At 43.9% G+C, this 19,765-nt stretch overlaps 1 protein-coding gene across 1 annotated transcript in view; it reads right to left on the bottom strand.

Moving 5' to 3' along the window:
• CMTM4 (CKLF like MARVEL transmembrane domain containing 4) overlaps window positions 1–19,765 on the bottom strand; it is a 97,994-nt gene that overhangs the window by 29,971 nt on the left and 48,258 nt on the right. Inside the window, exon 2 of the mRNA XM_030204487.1 lies at window positions 11,863–12,039. Within this exon, the coding sequence (XP_030060347.1) occupies window positions 11,863–12,039 (177 nt within the window). The remainder of the gene's footprint in view (window positions 1–11,862; window positions 12,040–19,765) is intronic.

Below are 19,765 nucleotides of genomic sequence, written 5' to 3'. Positions count from 1 at the left end.
ATTGGCGCTGAGAAGGGCGGAGAGTTCCTCTGCAAGTACCTGCCTGTGCTGGAAGCTGAAGGATTGAGCTCCCGGTGGGCAATTTGGAGGCTTTGAGGTCAAGTTCAGAGAGTACCCTAGCCGGACTATTTGGAGAACCCACTGATCGGAGGTTACAAGAGGCCACCCTTTGGTGAAAAAATGTTAACCTCCCCCCGACCGGTAGGCCGTCCGGCACACACTGGAATGTCGGCTATGCTCTGCAGGAGCCAGTCAAAAGCCCGCTCCTGACTTTTGCTGGGGAGCCGCAGGGGCCTGAGGCGCGCGCTGCTGACCAGAGTGAGCGCGCTGGGGTTTAGCCTGAGCAGCAGGCTGGTGGGAAGGAGGATTGTACCTACGCTTACCGGAAGAATAGGGAACCGTCCTCCTTCCCCCATAAAAACGTCTACCCGAAGAGGTAGAGGCTGAAGGCGGCCGACGGGAGAACTTGTCGAAAGCGGTATCCCGCTGGTGGAGCTGTTCAACCACCTGTTCGACCTTGTCCCCAAAAACATTGTCCCCCCCGGCAAGGGGCATCCGCAATCCGCTGCTGGATTCGATTTTCCAGGTTGGAGGCGCACAGCCATGAGAGCCTGCACATCACCACACCCTGCGCAGCGGCCCTGGATGCAACATCAAAAGAGTCAAAGACCCCCCTGGCCAGGAATTTCCTACACGCCTTCAGCTGCCTGACCACCTGCTGAAAAGGCTTGGCCTGCTCAGAAGGGAGCTTGTCCACCAAGTCCGCCAACTGCCGCACATTGTTCCGCATGTGTATGCTCGTGTAGAGCTGGTAGGACTGGATTTTGGCGATGAGCATTGCAGAATGGTAGGCCTTCCACCCAAAAGAGTCCAAGGTTCTAGAGTCTTTGCCCGGGGGCGCCGAAGCATACTCTCTAGAGCTCTTGGCCTTCTTGAGGGCCAGATCCACCACACCACAGTCATGTGGCAACTGAGTCCGCATCAACTCCGGGTCCCCATGGATCCGATATTGAGATTCGATCTTCTTGGGGATGTGGGGCGTAGTTAAAGGTTTCACCCAGTTCGCTAGCAACGTCTTTTTGAAGACATGATGCATGGGTACTGTGGACGATTCTTTAGGAAAAAGACCGCGAATCGCGAGGGATCTCCAAGGGGTGCGGAGCGACCGAAAAAAACAGCTGTCCCGAGCCGCGGAAAAAAGGAGACTAGCGAACACGAACGATTTTGGGTGGGAAGACAGCCGCGCATGCGCGCATCGTGGGCGCGCGCGAGAACTAGCAAACTCTGTTGCTAGGAAGATCTCCGATCAGAGGGGCTGCCGTGGACGTCACCCATTTGTGAGAACAAGCAGCCTGCTTGTCCTCAGAGAAAGTATCTTTAACACTTGATGTTCCAGCTTCCTGTAAAACAGTAATTTGAAATTCAATTTTCTTAACAGAACTATTCAACTGCTGGGTTTTCTGATCATGTTTTTCCAATCTAGGAACTACCTGTAGAGAAAATTTACAGAGTTGCTGTACTGAGCCCAGCAGCAAAGCCTCAGTCCATTTTACAACTCTGCAAACATCTATAAGAGATATTTGAGAAGTCTCTACTTCAGTTTTAGGGAATTCAACAAAACAGACATCAACTGGTTATCTGATGTTACAGGAGAAAATGTAGCCAGCTGTTATGATGCTGCTTCCCCCCTCTGGGGAAAAAAACCTTGTCTGGACAAACTCCCCAGAGGGGATAGATTGGAAGATACAAGTGGGTCAGGGTAAGCCTTTCCCCTGAACTTAATGAAGCTACAGGGTACAACCCCAAGGAAGGAGAGGGAGGAATATCTTTACTCAACACCACTAAATGTTTTTCAATTGGCCCTATTGCTACCGGCATATTAGTTTGAAGGTTCTTAGGTTTAATCTTACATTTCCCCGTTGGGAGAGACAGCAAGCAAAACAAATCGCTAAACAAAAAAGAAAAATAAAACACTGCAAACCTGGATTCTTGGCTCACCATTGCGCCAAGTGGCCTGATGTGCCCCTTAGGGCATGTCCTGCAGGGGCTAGCAAGCTTTTATAACGCGGGGGCGTCCTGCAAAGGTGACGTCAGCGGGAACAACAAGATATTGAACAAGTCTGCCACAGCCAGCCCAAGGGTCCTCCAGACACTTCTCCATTGCTCTCCAGGTAGGAAATCCTCTCTGCTCCCACATGGTAAAATTTGTTGATGGCCAAATGCCAATGGCAACATTAGCACTGGGTCATTAATACAAAAACAACAAAAAAAACAAAGGCCATTTTTACAGCTGTGATAAAAATGGCCTTAATGCATGGGGAAAACTCATTAAGGGCACGCAAAGGCCACTTTTTGCTGCAGTACGTGAGCCCTCTAGGGATAGGGTAATACCAAGTATACCTGAGTGTACACTAGGCATTACCCTATCCCTGCTACTACTGAAATAATATACATAAAAGAAAAAGACAAGTATTTCAGGTTTTATTTTATATGCCAAAAGATGACAAATTGTTTTTTTTACTGCTAGCTAAAATTATGGATTGTTGAGTTGAAGCATTTGGGTTTCTGTAATACATTAATTTATTTATTGGCTTTGATATAATGTGTTAAAATAAAACTAGTTATAATCACAATCTATTTGTAATACCTTTTGATAGCACAATGTAGGATTATTTATTGTTTATTCCCATTTGCTATACTGCTTGGCTTTATACAAGAACACAGCAGTATGCAATTAAAAAGGAAAAAAAAACAGAAAAGAACTATAATCATAATAGGAAAGCACACAACAGATCACTGGCAATGTATTTTTGCTACTTTTTATTTTTTTTATTTCAGCTTCAGTCCCCTGCAGGGGCGTAGCCAGACTTCCATGGGAGGGGGGTCCAAAGCCCGAGGGGAGGGGGCACATTTTAGCCCTCCCCCCGCCCCGTCTTTTCCGACCCCCCTCCCGCCGCGAACCCTCCCCTGCCGCCGCCTACCTTCACTTTTGCTGGCGGGCGACTCCACTCTCCACTAGCCAACTTCCTCTCCGTCCTGCTCCTGTTGCACGTCCTGCACGTTGTACATGCAGGACGTCAGACTCAGAGAACAGAGTTCTGTTCTCTGAGTCTGACGTCGCACGTACAAAGTGTAGGACGTCAGCAATGCATGCAACAGCAGGATGGAGAGGACGTCGGCTGGCGGGGAGTGGGGTCCCCCGCCAGCAAAAGTGAAGGTAGGTGGCGGCGGGGGCAGGTTCGCCGGGAGGGGGGTCCAGGCCCCACGTAGCTACGCCACTGGTCCCCTGAAATGAGAAATGAATTCCTGTTATTTTTTAAATGCTTCTCTCACACGCCTTCCTTTCCTCCTAACCATCCCTGGACAAAAACCATATCCACTTACAAACCTACTAATACTTATTTTCCCAAAGATATGCCTCAAGGAGTTGGAAGCCTGAATACTCCGCCACCTTTGATTCAAATATGAGCTGAGTAAATGTGTGATAAAAATCTTTCTGGAGAGTAACTTAAAAAAAAATGTGTATCATAAATCTACATACAACATGCAAAAATAGAGAGCAGCCACAAAATAAATGTGTAACAAACAAAATTACTTAACTATAAGCAAGTGTTCTGAGGACAGCAGGATACATACTTTCACATGTGCAATGACATCATGCAACAGAGCCCATGCGAAAAGAGCTCTCCAGATTCAGTAAAACTGAGTTCGCCATGCACATATGCACACACCTTCCTGGCTGCCACTCATGTTGGAGCTAGCCAGTTGCCATTTATCAATGGGAGTTTAACATCACACATTCTGGTGCTCCTCCCTCAGCTCACATCTGGTGTTCATTTGAAGTGTTTCTGCAATATTTATGCTTTTTCAAGTCACTTTCATGCAGTGTCTTTTCCCCAATATTTTGCCTTTTTGTTGTTGGGCTGATTTTGGCCTTGGTAGATCTTGAGCCCCCATTGATGCCTTACTCCAGCTCTGTTTTTTCCCCACATGTACTCTACTGGTTTCAGCATGTGTCCCTCTGTCTTCCCTCCTTTCTGTTCCACCTACCACCCCACTCCATGGATCCAGCCACTCATCCTCTCCCCCTCCCCCCACTGCCAGTCTCACTGTCTCCTCCTCTCCTCCAGCAGTCCCAGAATCTCTTCCTCTGCATCCCCCTCCCCCCAACCTGGCAATCCTTTATACTTGCCTTTGAGGCAACACTAAACACACTACCTCCAGCAGGCCCAGGTCCTTCCTTCTGACTCATCCTGTCTCCTCCAATGCAACTTCAAGTTTGATGGGGCAGGATGCATCAAAAGGAGTCTTGGGGAGTGGAACAGGAGTAAAGGAAGAGAGATGGAGAGATACTGGGATGGATGCAGTTTTGCAGGGTTCCTGTGGAGATGGAAGTAGTTCCTGCAGGGTTCCCATGGAACTTTAAGCTGCACCTACACCAGCCTCTCACCTACTGAGTACCAAGTTCTTTGAGTACTATTTCCTCCTCCTCGCTTTAATAGCACAGATGTGGAAAATGTTCCATTAAGGTGGTGGTAGAGACACAAATGGTGATGGAATTCAAAAAGGCGTGGGATGCACTCAGAAGATCTCTAATTAGAAAATGGAAGTTATAAAAAAAACCTAAACTTAAATGGCTGCATGCGTGTGGATGTGCCAAATGACACTTAGATGGCAACTCCGGCTGTGAAGAACTAGGGCAGACTTAGTTTAGGATGGGCTGGAAAGGGCTTAGACAGCAACTTTAGTGGCTAAAACATAAGGACAGTATTGGACAGACTTTTACAGTCTGTGTCCCGCAAATGAGAAGACAAATGGGCTGGAGTAGGCTTTGAAGGCAACTCCAGCAGTTGGAACATAAGGATAGGGTCAGGCGGACTTCTATGGTCTATGTCTCAGAATGCCAAAGACTGAATCAAGTATATAATAGAGTGGAGGAGTGGCCTAATGGTTATTGCAGCGGGCTTTGATCCTGGCAACTTGGGTTCAATGCCCACTCTAGCTCCTTGTGACACTGGGCAAGTCACTTAACCCTCAGTTGCCCCAGGTACCAAAACTTAGATTGTGAGCCCTCTAGGGACAGAGAAAGTACCTGCATATAAAGTGTACAGCGCTACAGAAATGATTAGCAGTAGTAGTATATCATCACGTTCACTGTTGATTTAATCATGAATTGATAATGAATGTGACTACTGGCAGAATGGATGGACCGGACTGTTCAGGTCTTTATGTGCTGTCACTTACTATGTTACTATTAATCACAGTGCCAGTGATTCAGAGACAAGTCTTATATGTGTGCACCAGAGCGTTCCAAGTTCCAACTTCCGTTCTTTCCTTGCCTGCAGTGCTGCAGCTCGGAGACAGAGAGAGCTGACTGGAATATTTTTTTTATGTACCATTACTTTCTTGTAGGACTGGGTAGGGACAGGTTAAATCCTTGTGGGGATGGGTAAGATTTCAGCAGGAACAGGAGAGTATGGGTAAGATTTCTGTCCCTGTGTAACTCTCTAATTTAAACACTTCAATGGCATAAATACACACGAGGAGAATCTCTTTCAACTGAAAGGAAACTCTGGAATGAGGGGCACAGGATAAAGGTCAAAGAGGACAGATTCAGAAGTAACTTGAGGAAATACTTCATGGAAAGGGTGGTAAAATTCATGGAATGGCCTCCCAGTGGAGGAGCTGGAGGTAAAGAATATATCTGAGGTGTGCTGTCCACCTGCTCCTACTCTCTGTGTTGAGCTTTTTTTTTTTTTCCTGGGGGGGGGGGGTATGCAAATATGAATGATACCTTTCCTGTTGACCACTGTAGTTCTCTCATTCAGATAAATGTTAGATTGTATATCGCTTGGTCAGTTAAAGGCCAAGTAGAGTAAATTTGAAATAAATAGGTACAAAAAATAAAAAATCAATCTGAATTCATGAAAACTTGGGACAAGCACATAGGATCTTTAAGGGAGATGAGGGATAGCAGAAGGCATGGATGGGCAGACTGGATAGATAGGATAGTCTTTAGCTGGAGGTTCTTCTCATGGATCCCAGCCATGTCTAACACCAGCTCTGGCAGATGCCATTCAAACAAACTGTCATTCTAATCCATAAACATGTTATTTTTCTAATCATGTTGATCTCAATCAGTAGTTTCTCTTTTCCTCTTCCTTCTCTTTAACTTTTGCCACAGTCTCCTTGTCTGTTTGGTGTTTCTTTTCTCACAATGTCATTGAAACACAGAAAAGTGAAGGCAGACCAAAATGATAAAGGACATGGAACTCCTCTTGTATAGTAATTAGCTCATTAAAATAGCTTTGCATTCCGTTTTCGTTAGCTGCTACCATGATAGCAAAAGAGCTCAGAGAACCCTTTTGTGCATGTCTGGCTGCACTAAACCGGTTAGAACCAGTTTAATCTACATTGCTGGCTCGATAGGTTTTGTGCATTTGGGCCTAAGGCCTGAAGCTCGCTTACTCTATGAGCTGAAGTAACAACCACCAAGAAAACGACCATCCAGGTCAAGTATTTCAGATGGAAGGAATTCAGTGGCTCGAAAGGAGCTTTCATAAGCTGGGTGAGAATTACGTCAAGATCCCATGACACTGGTGGAGGTTTGACAGGGAGCTTTGACAAAAGCAACTAGAGGCTGTCCAGCGATGGGCTTACCTTCTACACATTGATAAGCACTAACTGCACTAAGGTGAACCCCTAAGGAGCTGGTCTTGAGACCACACTCCGATAGGTGTAGAAAGTATTCAAGCAGGGTTTGTGTAGGGCAAGCAAAGGGATCTAGGTACTTGCTCTCACACCAGATGGCAAACCTCCTCCATTTGAAAGAATAGCACATCTTAGTGGTGTCTTTCCTGGAAGCCAGTAAGACTGGGAGACACCCTCTGAAAGACACAAGGAAGCAAATACTAGGCTCTAAACATCCAAGCTGTGAGAGCCAGAGACTGGAGGTTGGGATATAGATGAAACCCCTCATTCTGTGTTATGAGGGTCAGGAAACAGTCCAATCTCCACAGTTCCAGAGTCAAATTGGATCGAATGGTCCACCACTGAAGGAAGCTTACAAGTTCTGGGGACACGGATATCATCATCCAGGCTCCCCGTGGCTTGATTCCACTGAGAAGCCAGGGACCACTGAACTGATCTCATGTGAAGACGTGTCATGGGTGTAATGTACACTGTGGAAGCCAATCTCAACATCTTCAGAGCTGTGACCTGCTGAGAGGCTCAAACCTTGGAAGAGAGTGCGATAAGAGTGTCCGTTCTTGTCTCCTGAAGGTAGGCTTGAACATTTTGTGTATCGAGCAGGGCTTCTATGAACTCCAATCTCTGGACAGGGTGAAGATGGGACTTGGGGTAGTTTAAAACGAACCCTAGTAGCTTGAGCATCTGAACAGTCATTTGCATGGACTCCGGAGCACCAGCCGAAGTGCTGTTTTTTACCAGCCAATCGTCAAGATATGGGAACACATGGATTCCCAGTCTGCGTAACTACCGCTAGACATTACATTATATTATCCTTCTGGCAAAAATGTCCAATTTCCTTTTACTTAAGTACTTTGACTGAGTACTATGAACAACACTGCAGCTGAAATGGTGTTTCTCTGTGAATCAAGACCGAGAAAAGTCAAATGTGGTCACTTTAAATTCTTATTTGGTTGTGGCTCTGGAAAAATCTGTCTGAAAATCAATTTGATGAAATATCTATTTCCTCTAAGTTAAGTGTTTATGACCATTCTTTTTTGGATCACTTGTCTAGGCTGGAATCTCTGGAATCCTGGGTTTGGGCTTATAGATTGAATACTATTTTAGTTAAAGAAGTTTGGTGCTTAAAACCTACCCTGAAAAAGTCTTGAGAACACTATATGCAATTCAGCTTAAAACTACTTTAATTTTTCTAGGTCTATGCCAATCGCAAAAATGGAAGGTATTGTGACTATCAGGAAAGAAGCCTTGCACTCAACAGCAAAACTTTACCCATAACTTCAAAATATAATTAAGCTTCGTGTGTGTTTGTGTGGTGCGGGAGGTGAAGATAATAAAACACGCTAGTCAGTTACTGGTTAGCAGTTTGAACACGAGCGAGATATTGGTATTTTTCTAAACTGTTACACTCTTACATGTAAACCTTATGGGATTTAGACCATAAAGAAAATTTTGTCAAAGTAAAATTTGATTTTTGGGTTTGAGGATTTCTATCTTCCCTGATATATGTCTAATACTACCCAATAAAAAAGAAAAAGCAGTTTCTTTTACAGAGTCAAGAGACTATTGTACCTTAGCTGACTTATCTCAGGTTGCCCTATAAATGTCTTAATATCAGGGGGGGTTCTATCAACTTTGACCCTAATCCAGTGGTTCCCAAACCTGGTCCTGGAGGCACCGCAGCCAGTCAGGTTTTCATGATATCCACAATGAATACTCGAAAGATTTGCATGCGCTGACTCCACTGCATGCAAATCTCTCTCATCATTGTTTTTTGTTTTGCATTTTATTTAAATGCTACAAGCCTTCCTCTGAATTCTTCCTTGCAAATCTAGTAATGAGAGTAATACAGATATTCCAGAGGCACCAACATTTGTTGATAGAAATACTTTTGAAATTTCAGTATTTCTAGAGAACTTATAAAACTTGAAAATTACTAAGAAAAATAATTTTTGCATTTCATTCTAACAGTTTATCGAACATTTTTTCAAGAAACTGAGGTGAAACACAGTAAAGTGTAGAGTGAAGATAATACTGTTAAGTGACTAAGTGTTTTGGCAAGGCGTAATAAAATAAAGATGAGTGCATTGTTTAAAAGTTAAATGTTACATTTTACTGGATTTGTCTTTTTCTCTTTATAAAGAGAATTGTGAACCATACTTTGTATCCAATCTAGCATTTATCTATATCTCTAGGGTCAAGCTAAGCAAAAGTTATTGCGTGCCCTTGTGTCTGTTTTGTTCTTTTGGTGGTTTCTACCTGGGGGATCTCAGTTATTGATGGAGGGCAGAGAAGTCAGGCCAAAAGATGTTGGAAGGAGGAAAGAAATGAAGAAAACTGAAGTCTGAGGATCTAAGAAGGTGTGGAAAGGAGGAGAGATTAGGAAACCTTGGGTGGATTCTGGCAAGGATGAAGTAGGTAGCCCAGCCCTGTTCCTCTCCATCTCATCGTCCTGGTCTTCTATCCTCCATCCTGCCATTTCAGATGTCCTCTCTCTCAGCTCCTCATACCAGATGTCAATACACATCCCAATATTCTTAACCTCTTTTTATATCCCTCATAAGAACATAATAGCAGTCATACTAGGTCAGACCAATGGTCCATCTAGCCCAGTATCCTGCTTCCAACAGTGGCCAAGCCAGGTCACAAGTACCTGGCAGAAATTCATACAGTAGTAACATTCCATGCTACCAACCCTCCCATTTACCTGCTAAACTACCTGCCCTCCATCCTTTACTTTTTCCAATTCCTCCTCTCTTTTCTATGAGAATCAGAGACCGAATGAGACATTGCTAAACAGTGGTATCTTGGGCCCCATTTTCCTCTTGTGTTCACCAAATGACAATTTACACCCTGGACATATGATACAGGTATCTATTTCTTCAAAGAAAAGCAAAATAGATGAATCCTTACACATGGGTGACATTTTTTTGCATTGTGGTTAATTCAGGGTACTCTCAGCAGAAAATCAAGAAGGTAAAATTAGTCCTTACCCAATATTTCTTTCCATTAGTCCCAACAGATCAATCCAGAGATGAGTGGGTTATGAGGTGGAGATAGAGAATGCCAGAGCTCTGCACAAAGGGTACTGTGCAGCAGCCTCACTTTCAGTATGAGCGATACCAAAGCAGTAGAGAGACCTTGAAACCATGTATCAAACTCCTGCCTCTGACACAAACAAGTAGAGAACCAGCGGCCCTGTGGGCAAGGGACGCAGTGGTCTTCCAGTAACACCCGTCCACAGAAGCAATGTCCACCAAACACGCAAAGCAACCTCTGCAGTAAAGTAAATCCTGACCTGAAGGAACAACATACACATACACACACAACTAGGCCTCATAAAAGAGCAACAAAGGGCGGGCCTCTGGATTGATCTGTTGGGACTAATGGAAATAAGATTATCAAGTAAGGACTAATTTTATCTTCCACAGCATCCCCCAGATCATCCAGAGATGAGTGGGATGCATCAAAGCAGTTCCGCAGTAGGGTAAGGCCATAGAAATCTCACAGAACGAACCGCCAATCCATGACAAGCCTCAACCTGTAGCACTGGAGCTAGACCCCAGATGTTGCAACAGGACAAGGCTTGACATCCCGAGAGAATCCGTCAACCCGAGATTGTGCAAGAGACGACCACCAGAAATGGCAAAAAAAAAAAAAAAACCAGATCCAGCCACCCAGACAAGGATCAAGCCTAAACCCCCCAGGAGGAGGAGATCCTGCATCCAGAAAAAGGTGTAGGACTCAAGGACCAACAAATGTGGGAGATCCATTGACCAGAGGCAAAATAAGGCTCGACCTCCATAGCCAATACGAAGCTCCAGGCCCTTCTTCTGGACCAGTCTCTTCCTCCAGAAAGTTTCAAAGCAGTGGATAATGTGGATCCTACTATTCAAGGCATAGTTATCCTCCACCTTCTCACTCCTCCCAGACCAGACAGGATTCTCACCGTCATCTGAGACAGCAGGGTTTTAACTGCCTCCAGGAGAACAGAGCCTCACTGTATTCATTCTGGAGGACTTTCTGGTAGGAAGGGGGGGGGGGTGGCTAAAGTTTTTGCAGACAGACAGCCCCCTTGAGACTTCAGACTGGTGAGTTCTCAAAATAGTCCAGATAGGATACAGCTTTCAACTATATACCTCTAAACTGCCCACCAAAGCATCAAGATCATGCCCTCAGCACCAGGAAACACTTAACTACTCTCTTGCATGTCAATACAGTTGACCCTCTTAGGGTAGGAACAAGGGTAGGGATTTTATTACAAGTATCTACTCACCACAAAAATGATAAGAGAATACCAACACCTCCTCCTCCTCCTACTACTACTTATCAATTCTATAGCGCTACCTCCTAGACCTAAGGGCCCTGAATAAATTTCTCACTAAACAAAAGTTCAATATTCCAAAGGACCCCGAATCATTTGAGCTCTTGCTCGTCTCCTTAGGAATACACTAATTCTCATAAGCTGAAATCTAACAATGATCAATGTGAACGTTACCTAAGGACAATACATTTGTATATCGCCTTGGGTGAATCTCTTCATAAAGGCAGTTAACGTATTTATTTATTGGGATTTATTAATGTTATTTCCAATAACCGTCCATCTTAGAAGAATGCAAGCAGCAGACTAGGATGACATTAAAAATTGTCATGATCTAAAAATATGGGTGAAAAGGAGAAATAGGCATATCATTTAGTATTAGTATTATGGTATATTGAATATTATAATGAATGCAAAGTTTGCATTAGACTGCAAGGTGTCTATAGTACTAAGCATTTTCTCTATAGCCGAAAATGGATCCCCCCACAGTATATCAGGCTCAGTGTAATAAACTATGGGTAAGTGGTAGAGGAAAGAGAAGGGAGGGAACGCTAAGGGAGTAATACAGTTAATGGAATGTCACAGGAATCCCTACTTGTTCTGGTTTTGTTTAATGGCATCCTAAGTGATTTTGCAGGGAACAAAGGTATTTTTGAAGATAACACAGAGTAAAGTAGAAACATTAATGAGACGAATCTAAGAAAGCTCAAGAGAGTAGTTGATTTTCTTTAACAAAGCATACTGTCTGCTATTCATATTTTGGATTCCTGTGGGTTTCACTTCAAAAACAAATTGTAAAAGTTTTAGATTAAAATAAATGCATGAAAACTTACTGTTAGGTTCCAGTTGATCTGTGGTATTCTTGTGTGGAGATTAAAGCTAAACATGAACAGAAGGACACCGGTAACTACAAAGGTACTGCAGCTCACAAACTCAAAAAAATACAGGCCTTCACAGGGAGAGCAATGCATGATGGTCTCTATGCAGATGAATGCAATTAATGCCAAAACCTAGAGAGAGAAAAAAAAAAAGAAAGAAATGTGGTATGAACAGCTGTCTATGTCCTAGGATGACCACAAAAATCTCTGAAATTTCCACTAGTATCAGTCATCAATTCAAACACACAAAAGGCATAAGTCAGACTAAATTAAGAATTTGCAAACCATACAGCCACCCAGCAATAATTATTGTATGTATTTATTCAAACATAGTAACATAATAAATGACGGCAGAAAAAGACCTGCATGGTCCATCCAGTCTGCCCAACAAGACAAACTCATATGTGCTACTTTTTGTGTATACCCTACTTTGATTTGTACCTGTCCTCTTCAGGGCACAGACCGTATAAGTCTGCCCAGCACTATCCCCGCCTCCCAACCACCAGCCTCGCCTCCCACCACTGGCTCTGGCACAGACCGTATAAGTCTGCCCAGCACTATCCTCGCCTCCCACCACCGGCTGTATTTATTCAAGGCATATATTAGAACACTAGTAAAAAAGGCCCGTTTCTGACACAAATGAAACGGGCGCTAGCAAGGTTTTCCTCGGAGTGTGTATGTTTGGGAGAGTGTATGTGAGAGTGACTGTGTGAGAGACAGAGTGAAAGTGTGAGTGTGTGTGTATGACAGAGAGAGAGAGTGAGTCTGGGTGTGAGTGTGTTTCTGAGAGAGTGTGTGTGTGAGAATGAGAGTGTGTGCAAGTGTGTATTTGAGACACAGTGTGAGAGAGAGTGTGTGTGTGTGTGTGTGCGAGAGAGAGTGTGTGTGAGACACAGATTCTCTGCGAGAGTGAGTGTATGAGACCAAGCGAGTGTGTGAGTGACTGTGTGGCACATAGAGAGTGAATGTGATACAGTGTGAGACAGAGTGTGTGAGAGTGAGAGTCAGAAAGACATTGTATATGAGAGAGAGAGAGAGAGTGTGAGCCCTGCCCTCCCAATCCATGCCCATCTGTCCCCTGCCCCCTCCATTCATCCTTTTCCAGCAATTCCCCTCTCTCCCTGAGCCCTGCCCTCCCAATCCATGCCCATCCATGCTCCTCTGTCACCTGCCCCCTCCATTCATCCCTATCCAGCAATTCCCCTCTCTCCCTGAGCCCTGCCCTGCAATCCATATCCATCCATGCCCATTTGTCCCCTCCATTCATCCCTATCCAGCAATTCCCCTCTCTCCCTGAGCCCTGCCCTCCCAATCCATGCTCCTCTGTCACCTGCCCCCTCCATTCATCCCTATTCAGCAATTCCCCTCTCTCCCTGAGCCCTGCCCTGCAATCCATATCCATCCATGCCCATCTGCCCCCTCCATTCATCCCTTTCCAGCAATTTCCCTCTCTCCCTGAGCCCTGCCCTCCCAATCCATGCCCATCCATGCTCCCCTGTCCCCTGCCCCCTCCATTCTTCCTTTTCCTGCAATTCCCCTCTCTTCCTTCCATGACCCCCCCTCGCATCCATGCTCCTCTCTCTCCCATGTCCCAGCCTGGCCCGCCCTCTTCTTCCCCCCCCTCTTCGCATCCATGCTGTAGTTTTTCCCCTGCCCTCCTGCTCCCAGTGTTCAACTTTGCTGCCCACCCTCTTCTATCCCCCCAACATCCCTTTTCTTTTGTTTTTTTTTTTAATTTACCTCCGTGGTGGCGGTTCCGGCAGCGCAGCGTCAGGGAAGGAGGCGGCGCTCCCGACGTCTCTAGCCTTCCCTTCACTGTGTTCCGCCTTCTTCTGACGTCAGAAGAAGGCGGAACACTGAGCAAAGGGAAGACTAGTAGAGACGTCGGGAGCGCCGCCTCCTTCACTGACGCTGCGCTGCCGGAACCGCCACTACGGAGGTAAATCTAATATACTAAAACGCACCGTGCGTGGGTGCGATCAGTTTGTTTGTTTTTTTTTTCTGCCCTCGCGATCCATTTTTTTTTCCCGCCCTCGCGATCCGTTTTTTTTTCCCCGCCCTCGACGTCATGACGTTTGACGCGAGGGCAGGGCAGAGACGGCTGGGTGGCTTCACACCACGAATCCATGAACCCTTCAGAAAGTGTTTGAGTGACTTCAGAACGTTGTCTTCAGAACGTTCACGGTGCGTTTTATTATATTAGATTATGTGGTATCAAAAAGTTTCTTCTGTAATTTCTACCTACCACTTGAAAGATCAATATGGCAGTAAATTTTTACCTAACTAGAATGTCTCTAACTTTTTGAGCTAACACCGTTACAGATACAGCACTTAATGCCTTCCCTGAAACAAAGTAGACACACAGATGTCTCCAGGTACATACATACTACCTCCCATTAGTACTCCATTTTGTTGAGCAGAATGGATCTCTGCTAGGCAGAGGAGAACATAGGGACTGCGAATAAATGTTTCCTGCAAGGGGTCTAGCTTGGCTCAATATAGTTCAGTGCTTCTCAAACCTGTCCTGGAGGAGCATCAGCAGTCAGATTTTCAGGATAGTCATGATAAATATTCATTAGATAAATCTGCATACAATAGAAGCAGTATAAGCGAAATTTCTCATGCATATTCACTGTAGATATGCTGAAATCCTTACTGGTTGGTACTCCCCTAGGACAGATTTTAAGAAAGGAAAACTTAACAAAGCTTTTGTACTCAGCCAACTTCTAATATCCTGTACTGGGAACTGAACAAGACTTATCAATGCACAAGTGACTCTATCAAACTTCTTTAAAAGAAGAATGAGTTTGGCAGCAGTGTTCTGAAGAATTTGAAGATTAGCATGTAACCTAAGACTAAGATAAAAACTGTTGGCTTTTAATAATAATAATAGTGACAACTATTACGAAGTTTGATGAAATTTGAAAAAAACTGGACAACATGATTAACTTGAGGTTCAAAAGAAAGTGTAGCATCCAAAATAAAGCCCCAAACTTTAGAGGTGTATCCTATCTTCAAAGATAAATCATCAGTTGTAAGTTACCTGGAATTAAACTGGTAGAACAATCTAGCCAGATCAATTTGGTTTTACCTTTGTCGAGCTTAAACTCATGTATCAAACTGTAATATTCAAGGCAGGCAGTATCAAATAAATAAACAATATGACTGCTTGATCCTTCCTCACTGGAATTAACAAAAGCATGTCTCCAGCATAGGAATACAAATTCACATCTAAAACAGAAAACCTAAATTAAAAAAAAATAAAAAAAAAAGACATTCACATTAAATAATTTGGGTGAGAGTGAGGAACCTTGTGGAACTTCGCAAGAAGATGTCCAATTTTCTGAAAAAGCAAAGATACTCACCTGTAACAAATGTTCTCAGAGGACAGCAAGCCAAGTATTCTCACAGCTGGGTGATGTCATCCAACAGAGCCCGGGTACAGACGCAAGACTGAGAATATTTTAGTAGCGTCTCTCCGTGTATGCACTGGTGTCTTTCCGCCAACTGCACGAATGCAGTTCGCTCAGTCATATACGATAGCTAAAGAACACAACTCCAAAGGGACATGGGAGGGTATGTCAGAATACTTGGCTTGCTGTCCTTGGAGAACGTCTGCTACAGGTGAGTAACTTTGCTATCTTAGAGGACAAGTATTCTCACAGCTGGGAATCCCTAGCTATCAGGCTCACCGAAAATAGTGCTAGTAGAATAGGGACCTGAAATGTTGAGGCCTGGAAATCAATTAACCCGAAAATATTTACATACTAGCTGCAACGGTGCAGCCTGGTACTAAACAAAACTGGAACTAGGGGGGTGGAGTTGGATTCTAGACACCAAACAAATTCTGCAGGACTGTCTGCCCGAACCGGCTATCACGTCGGGTATCCTGCTCAAGACGGTAATGAGATGTGAATGTATAGACAGATGACCTCATTGCAGCTTTGCAAGTTTCCTCTATGGAGGCTGACCTCAAGTAGGCTATCGACATAGCCTTAGCTTTAACTATAAGCCTTGACATGATTCTTCAGAGTAAGCCCAGACTGGGCATAAGTAAAGGAGATGCAATTTGCTAGCCAATTAGAAATGGTTGTTTGCTGATAGCTATCCCCATCCAATTTGGGTAAATAAATAAATAAATAAAAAGCTGGGTGGACTGTCTATGGACTTTAGTCTGCTCCAGATAGAAGCCTAAGGCTTGCAATCTAAGGTATGTAGTATTCTCACCAGGATGGGTATGTAGTTTGGGGGAAAAAATGTTGGCAGGATGACTGACTGGTTAAGATGGAACTCCGACACTACCTTATGAAGGAACAAAGGGTGGATGTGAGGAACCACTCTATTGTGATGAAACTTAGTATAAGGTGGATCAGCTACTAGGGATTGAAAGCTCACTGACTCTGTGAGCTGAAATGACCACCACCAAAAACACAACTTTCCAAGTCGAATACTTCAGATGACAGGAATCAAGCAGCTCCAAAGGTTTTCATCAGCTAGGCAAGGACAACATTGAGATCACATGACAGTTGGAGGTTTGACAAGGAGCTTTGTTAATAACAAATCTTGCATGAAGCGAACTAGAAGCTGTACAGAGATGGGTTTACCTCCTACATGGTGATAAGCACGAATTGCACTTAGAATTGATTTTCAAACCAGTCTCAGAAAGGTGCAGGAGGTATTCAAGCAGTTTTAGAACAGGGAAAGTGAGTGAGGGGATCCAATGCCTTGCCCTCACACCACAAAGCAAACCTCCTCCATTTAAATAAGTAACACACCTCTCAGTGGAGTCTTTCCTTATAGTTCAAAGCAACTTATCTTCTTATATATCAATCAATAATGTCGCCTAGAGGAACAGTTCTGCGTTGACAAACCTGGTGTCTAGAACTCTTTATCAAATCCTTGTGACTCTAGGCAAGTCAGTTAACTCTCCATTTCCCCAGGTACAAAGTAAGTACCTGTATATAATATGTAAACTGCTTTGACTGTAACCACAGAAAGGCAGAATATGAAATCCCATCCCTTTTCCCTTTAAAAATACCACCCCTATAACTACTGTTCAGACCTGCATTAATTTGTGGAAACTTGGACTATTCAATACTGCTTAAAATTATATACCAATAAAACTAAGATGTTATGGCTAGGACCAACCTTAACTTCTCTGCTCAGTAAGGTGCTTATTAATATTTCCATTCCCACTGAATCCACACTGAAAGTTTGGGCATAATAAGATTCTATGCTCTCTCTAGAACCTCAGATTAATCTCTTAAAAAATATATATTTTTTGGAAGCTTAAAAAAAACATCATAGAATCAGAAAACATCTTCATTTGGAACACTTTAAAATGATAGTGCAAGCCTGGGTAATATCCCAACTAGATTATTGTAATGTAATCTAGCAGGATGCTCTGAGATTAAGAAGCAATTACAAACTATGTAAAATGACTGTTAGGCTTGTTTTAAAGCACGAACATGAGATCCAGCTACCCCTCTACTAAAATCTTTACACTGGTTGCCAATAAAGGCTCAGATGTTTAAAACCTGATCTCTGATTTTTACAATTATTCTTGGAATGGCACCATTTACTACCACTTGCTTATCCATCATCCTCTGATAAGATAAAAACGTAATGAAAATCATTTGATTTTATATTATTTGCAGATGGAAAGTGTATAATGTAAATGATTCTATTCCTCTTTGCTTTTGTACCAGATTGCAATGATATGGAACTCTCTGCCTTCAAATCTCAGAATGAATCCACATTAGTTACTTTTCAGGAAACAGCTAAAAACATTTACTTGTTTAAATTATTTATTGGATGATAGTTAAAATTATTTTGGTTTTAATTCTAGTTAATCAAACCTATTTCCCAGGAACTGTCTTGGTCTTTCTTTAATTGTAAATCACATTCAACCATTCATTTGGTACTTGCAGTACATTCGTGATTATACTGTATTGTATTGCTATTATAGCTCGAAGAACATGACTGAAATGGTATATAAAGGTTGTGCAGGGGCTCAGCCAGTCAGTTCCATCTCCCCTAGCAATGGGATGCAGAGGTCACAGGAACAGCATGCCTGGTCATCTAAGAAGACTGAACTGCAACCTACAAATTGAATGGTGATCACATCTACATCTGTGATTATCAGTGGTGTAACTAGGGTAGTTGACACCCGGGGCTGGTTATTTTTTTAACACCCCCCTCCAAAATCCAGTACTAGGCATGCAGAGAATACAAAACACTCAGGACATATAGAGCAATTCTACCATACCATAAGCAGTCATTTCTACGAGTCACATAAGGAAAAGGAAAGCATCTTAAACACTACAGTGAGCACTAGAACATCAATTCACCTATTGTAAAACGAAACCAGACAGAATAGTACAGATCGTCGATCCTGCATAGTCAATGCCAACTGAAAGCCATGTCTTTTTCACAAACACAGATACACCCAAATCCACTATAGAATAAGTAATCAAACTTTCTATTTAGACAAAAATTAAACTGAACCCCCAAGATGCCAGACTCTGCATACAATGCAACACCACAGAAACAGAAAATGTCCCCTAGTACTGTGCAAAATATAAAGACAGCAGATGTAAATTTGAAAAAACTAACAAATACCAATCACCACTTTACAAATTAAGAAATAGAACTAAAACAAATATAGAAAATAAAACAATACCATTTTATTGGACTAATACATTTAGCTTTCAGAGGCCAAAACATCCTTCCTCAGGTCAATACAGGTATAGTGCTGTTATAGTATCCTATCCTAACCTGAGGAAGGGGGTTTTGTTCTTCGAAAGTTAGTCAAAATGTATTAAAATGAGTCCAATAAAAAGATTACCTTGTTTACATGTTCTATTATAAACATTTATTAACACAGCTATAATACTACTTTATCCTAAAGCAAAAACATTTAAATATATATTTTATTTACAGTTTGTTGTCTCTGGTTTTTGCTTTCCTCATCTTCTGTTCACTGTCTTCCTTCCATCCAGCATCTGTCTTCATTCTCTCTCTGCCATCCAGTGTCTGCCCTCTGCTGTCCCCTCCATCCAATTTCTGCCCTCTCTCCCTGCCCCTTCCATCCATATCTGCCCTCTATCTCTGCCCCTTCCATCCACCATCTGCCCGTCTGCCCTCTGTCTCTCCCCCTTCCATCCACTGTCTGCCCTTTCAATCCACCATTTGCCCTCCCTTTCCCATCCATTCAGGGTCTGCCCTCCCTCTCGCTCCCCCCTCCATCCAGGATCTGTTCCCTCTCTCTGCCCCTTTTTTTCAGTTCCCAGTTCCAGCCCCCTTATCCCACCTGCCCCTAGTTCTAGCCCCAGCCCACATCTCCCACCTGACCCCCCTTTTCAGCCCCACTATCCCACCAGTCCCCAGTTTCAGCCTCAGCCCTTTTCTCCCACCAGTCCCGAGCTTCAGCCCCCAGCCACTTCTCCCCGTCTCCTTTTCAGCCCCCAGTCCCCACAGTTTCAGCCCCTGCCCCTTTTCAGCCCCCAGTCCCAGTATTAGCCCCCTTATCCCACCTACCCTCCTTTTCAGGCCCAAGTTCCAACCCCCTTCATCCACATGCCTTGCATTAGGGCCCCCCTTTTCAGCCCCAGACCCATTCTCCCACCTGCTCCAGGCATGCCCCATTTTCCCACCAGCCCCAGGCATGGCCCCCATTTTCCCTCATGGCCCCTTCTCAGACCCCAGTTCCAGCCCCCTTCTCCCATCTGAGAGCACCCTCCCCTCCCCCTTCTCCCATCTGAGCCCCCCCCCCCCCGATCCGACCTGCCTACCAGCTCCGTCGACAGACGACAGCCCTCTTCTCCTGCCACCACCCTGCCTTTAAAAAAAATCTGTG

This window comes from Microcaecilia unicolor, chromosome 5 (genome assembly GCF_901765095.1).
Source record: "Microcaecilia unicolor chromosome 5, aMicUni1.1, whole genome shotgun sequence".
In the NCBI taxonomy this organism is placed as follows: Eukaryota; Metazoa; Chordata; class Amphibia; order Gymnophiona; family Siphonopidae; genus Microcaecilia; species Microcaecilia unicolor.
Note: the sequence above shows the minus strand (reverse complement) of the source record. Positions and strands in the feature narration are given on the sequence as shown.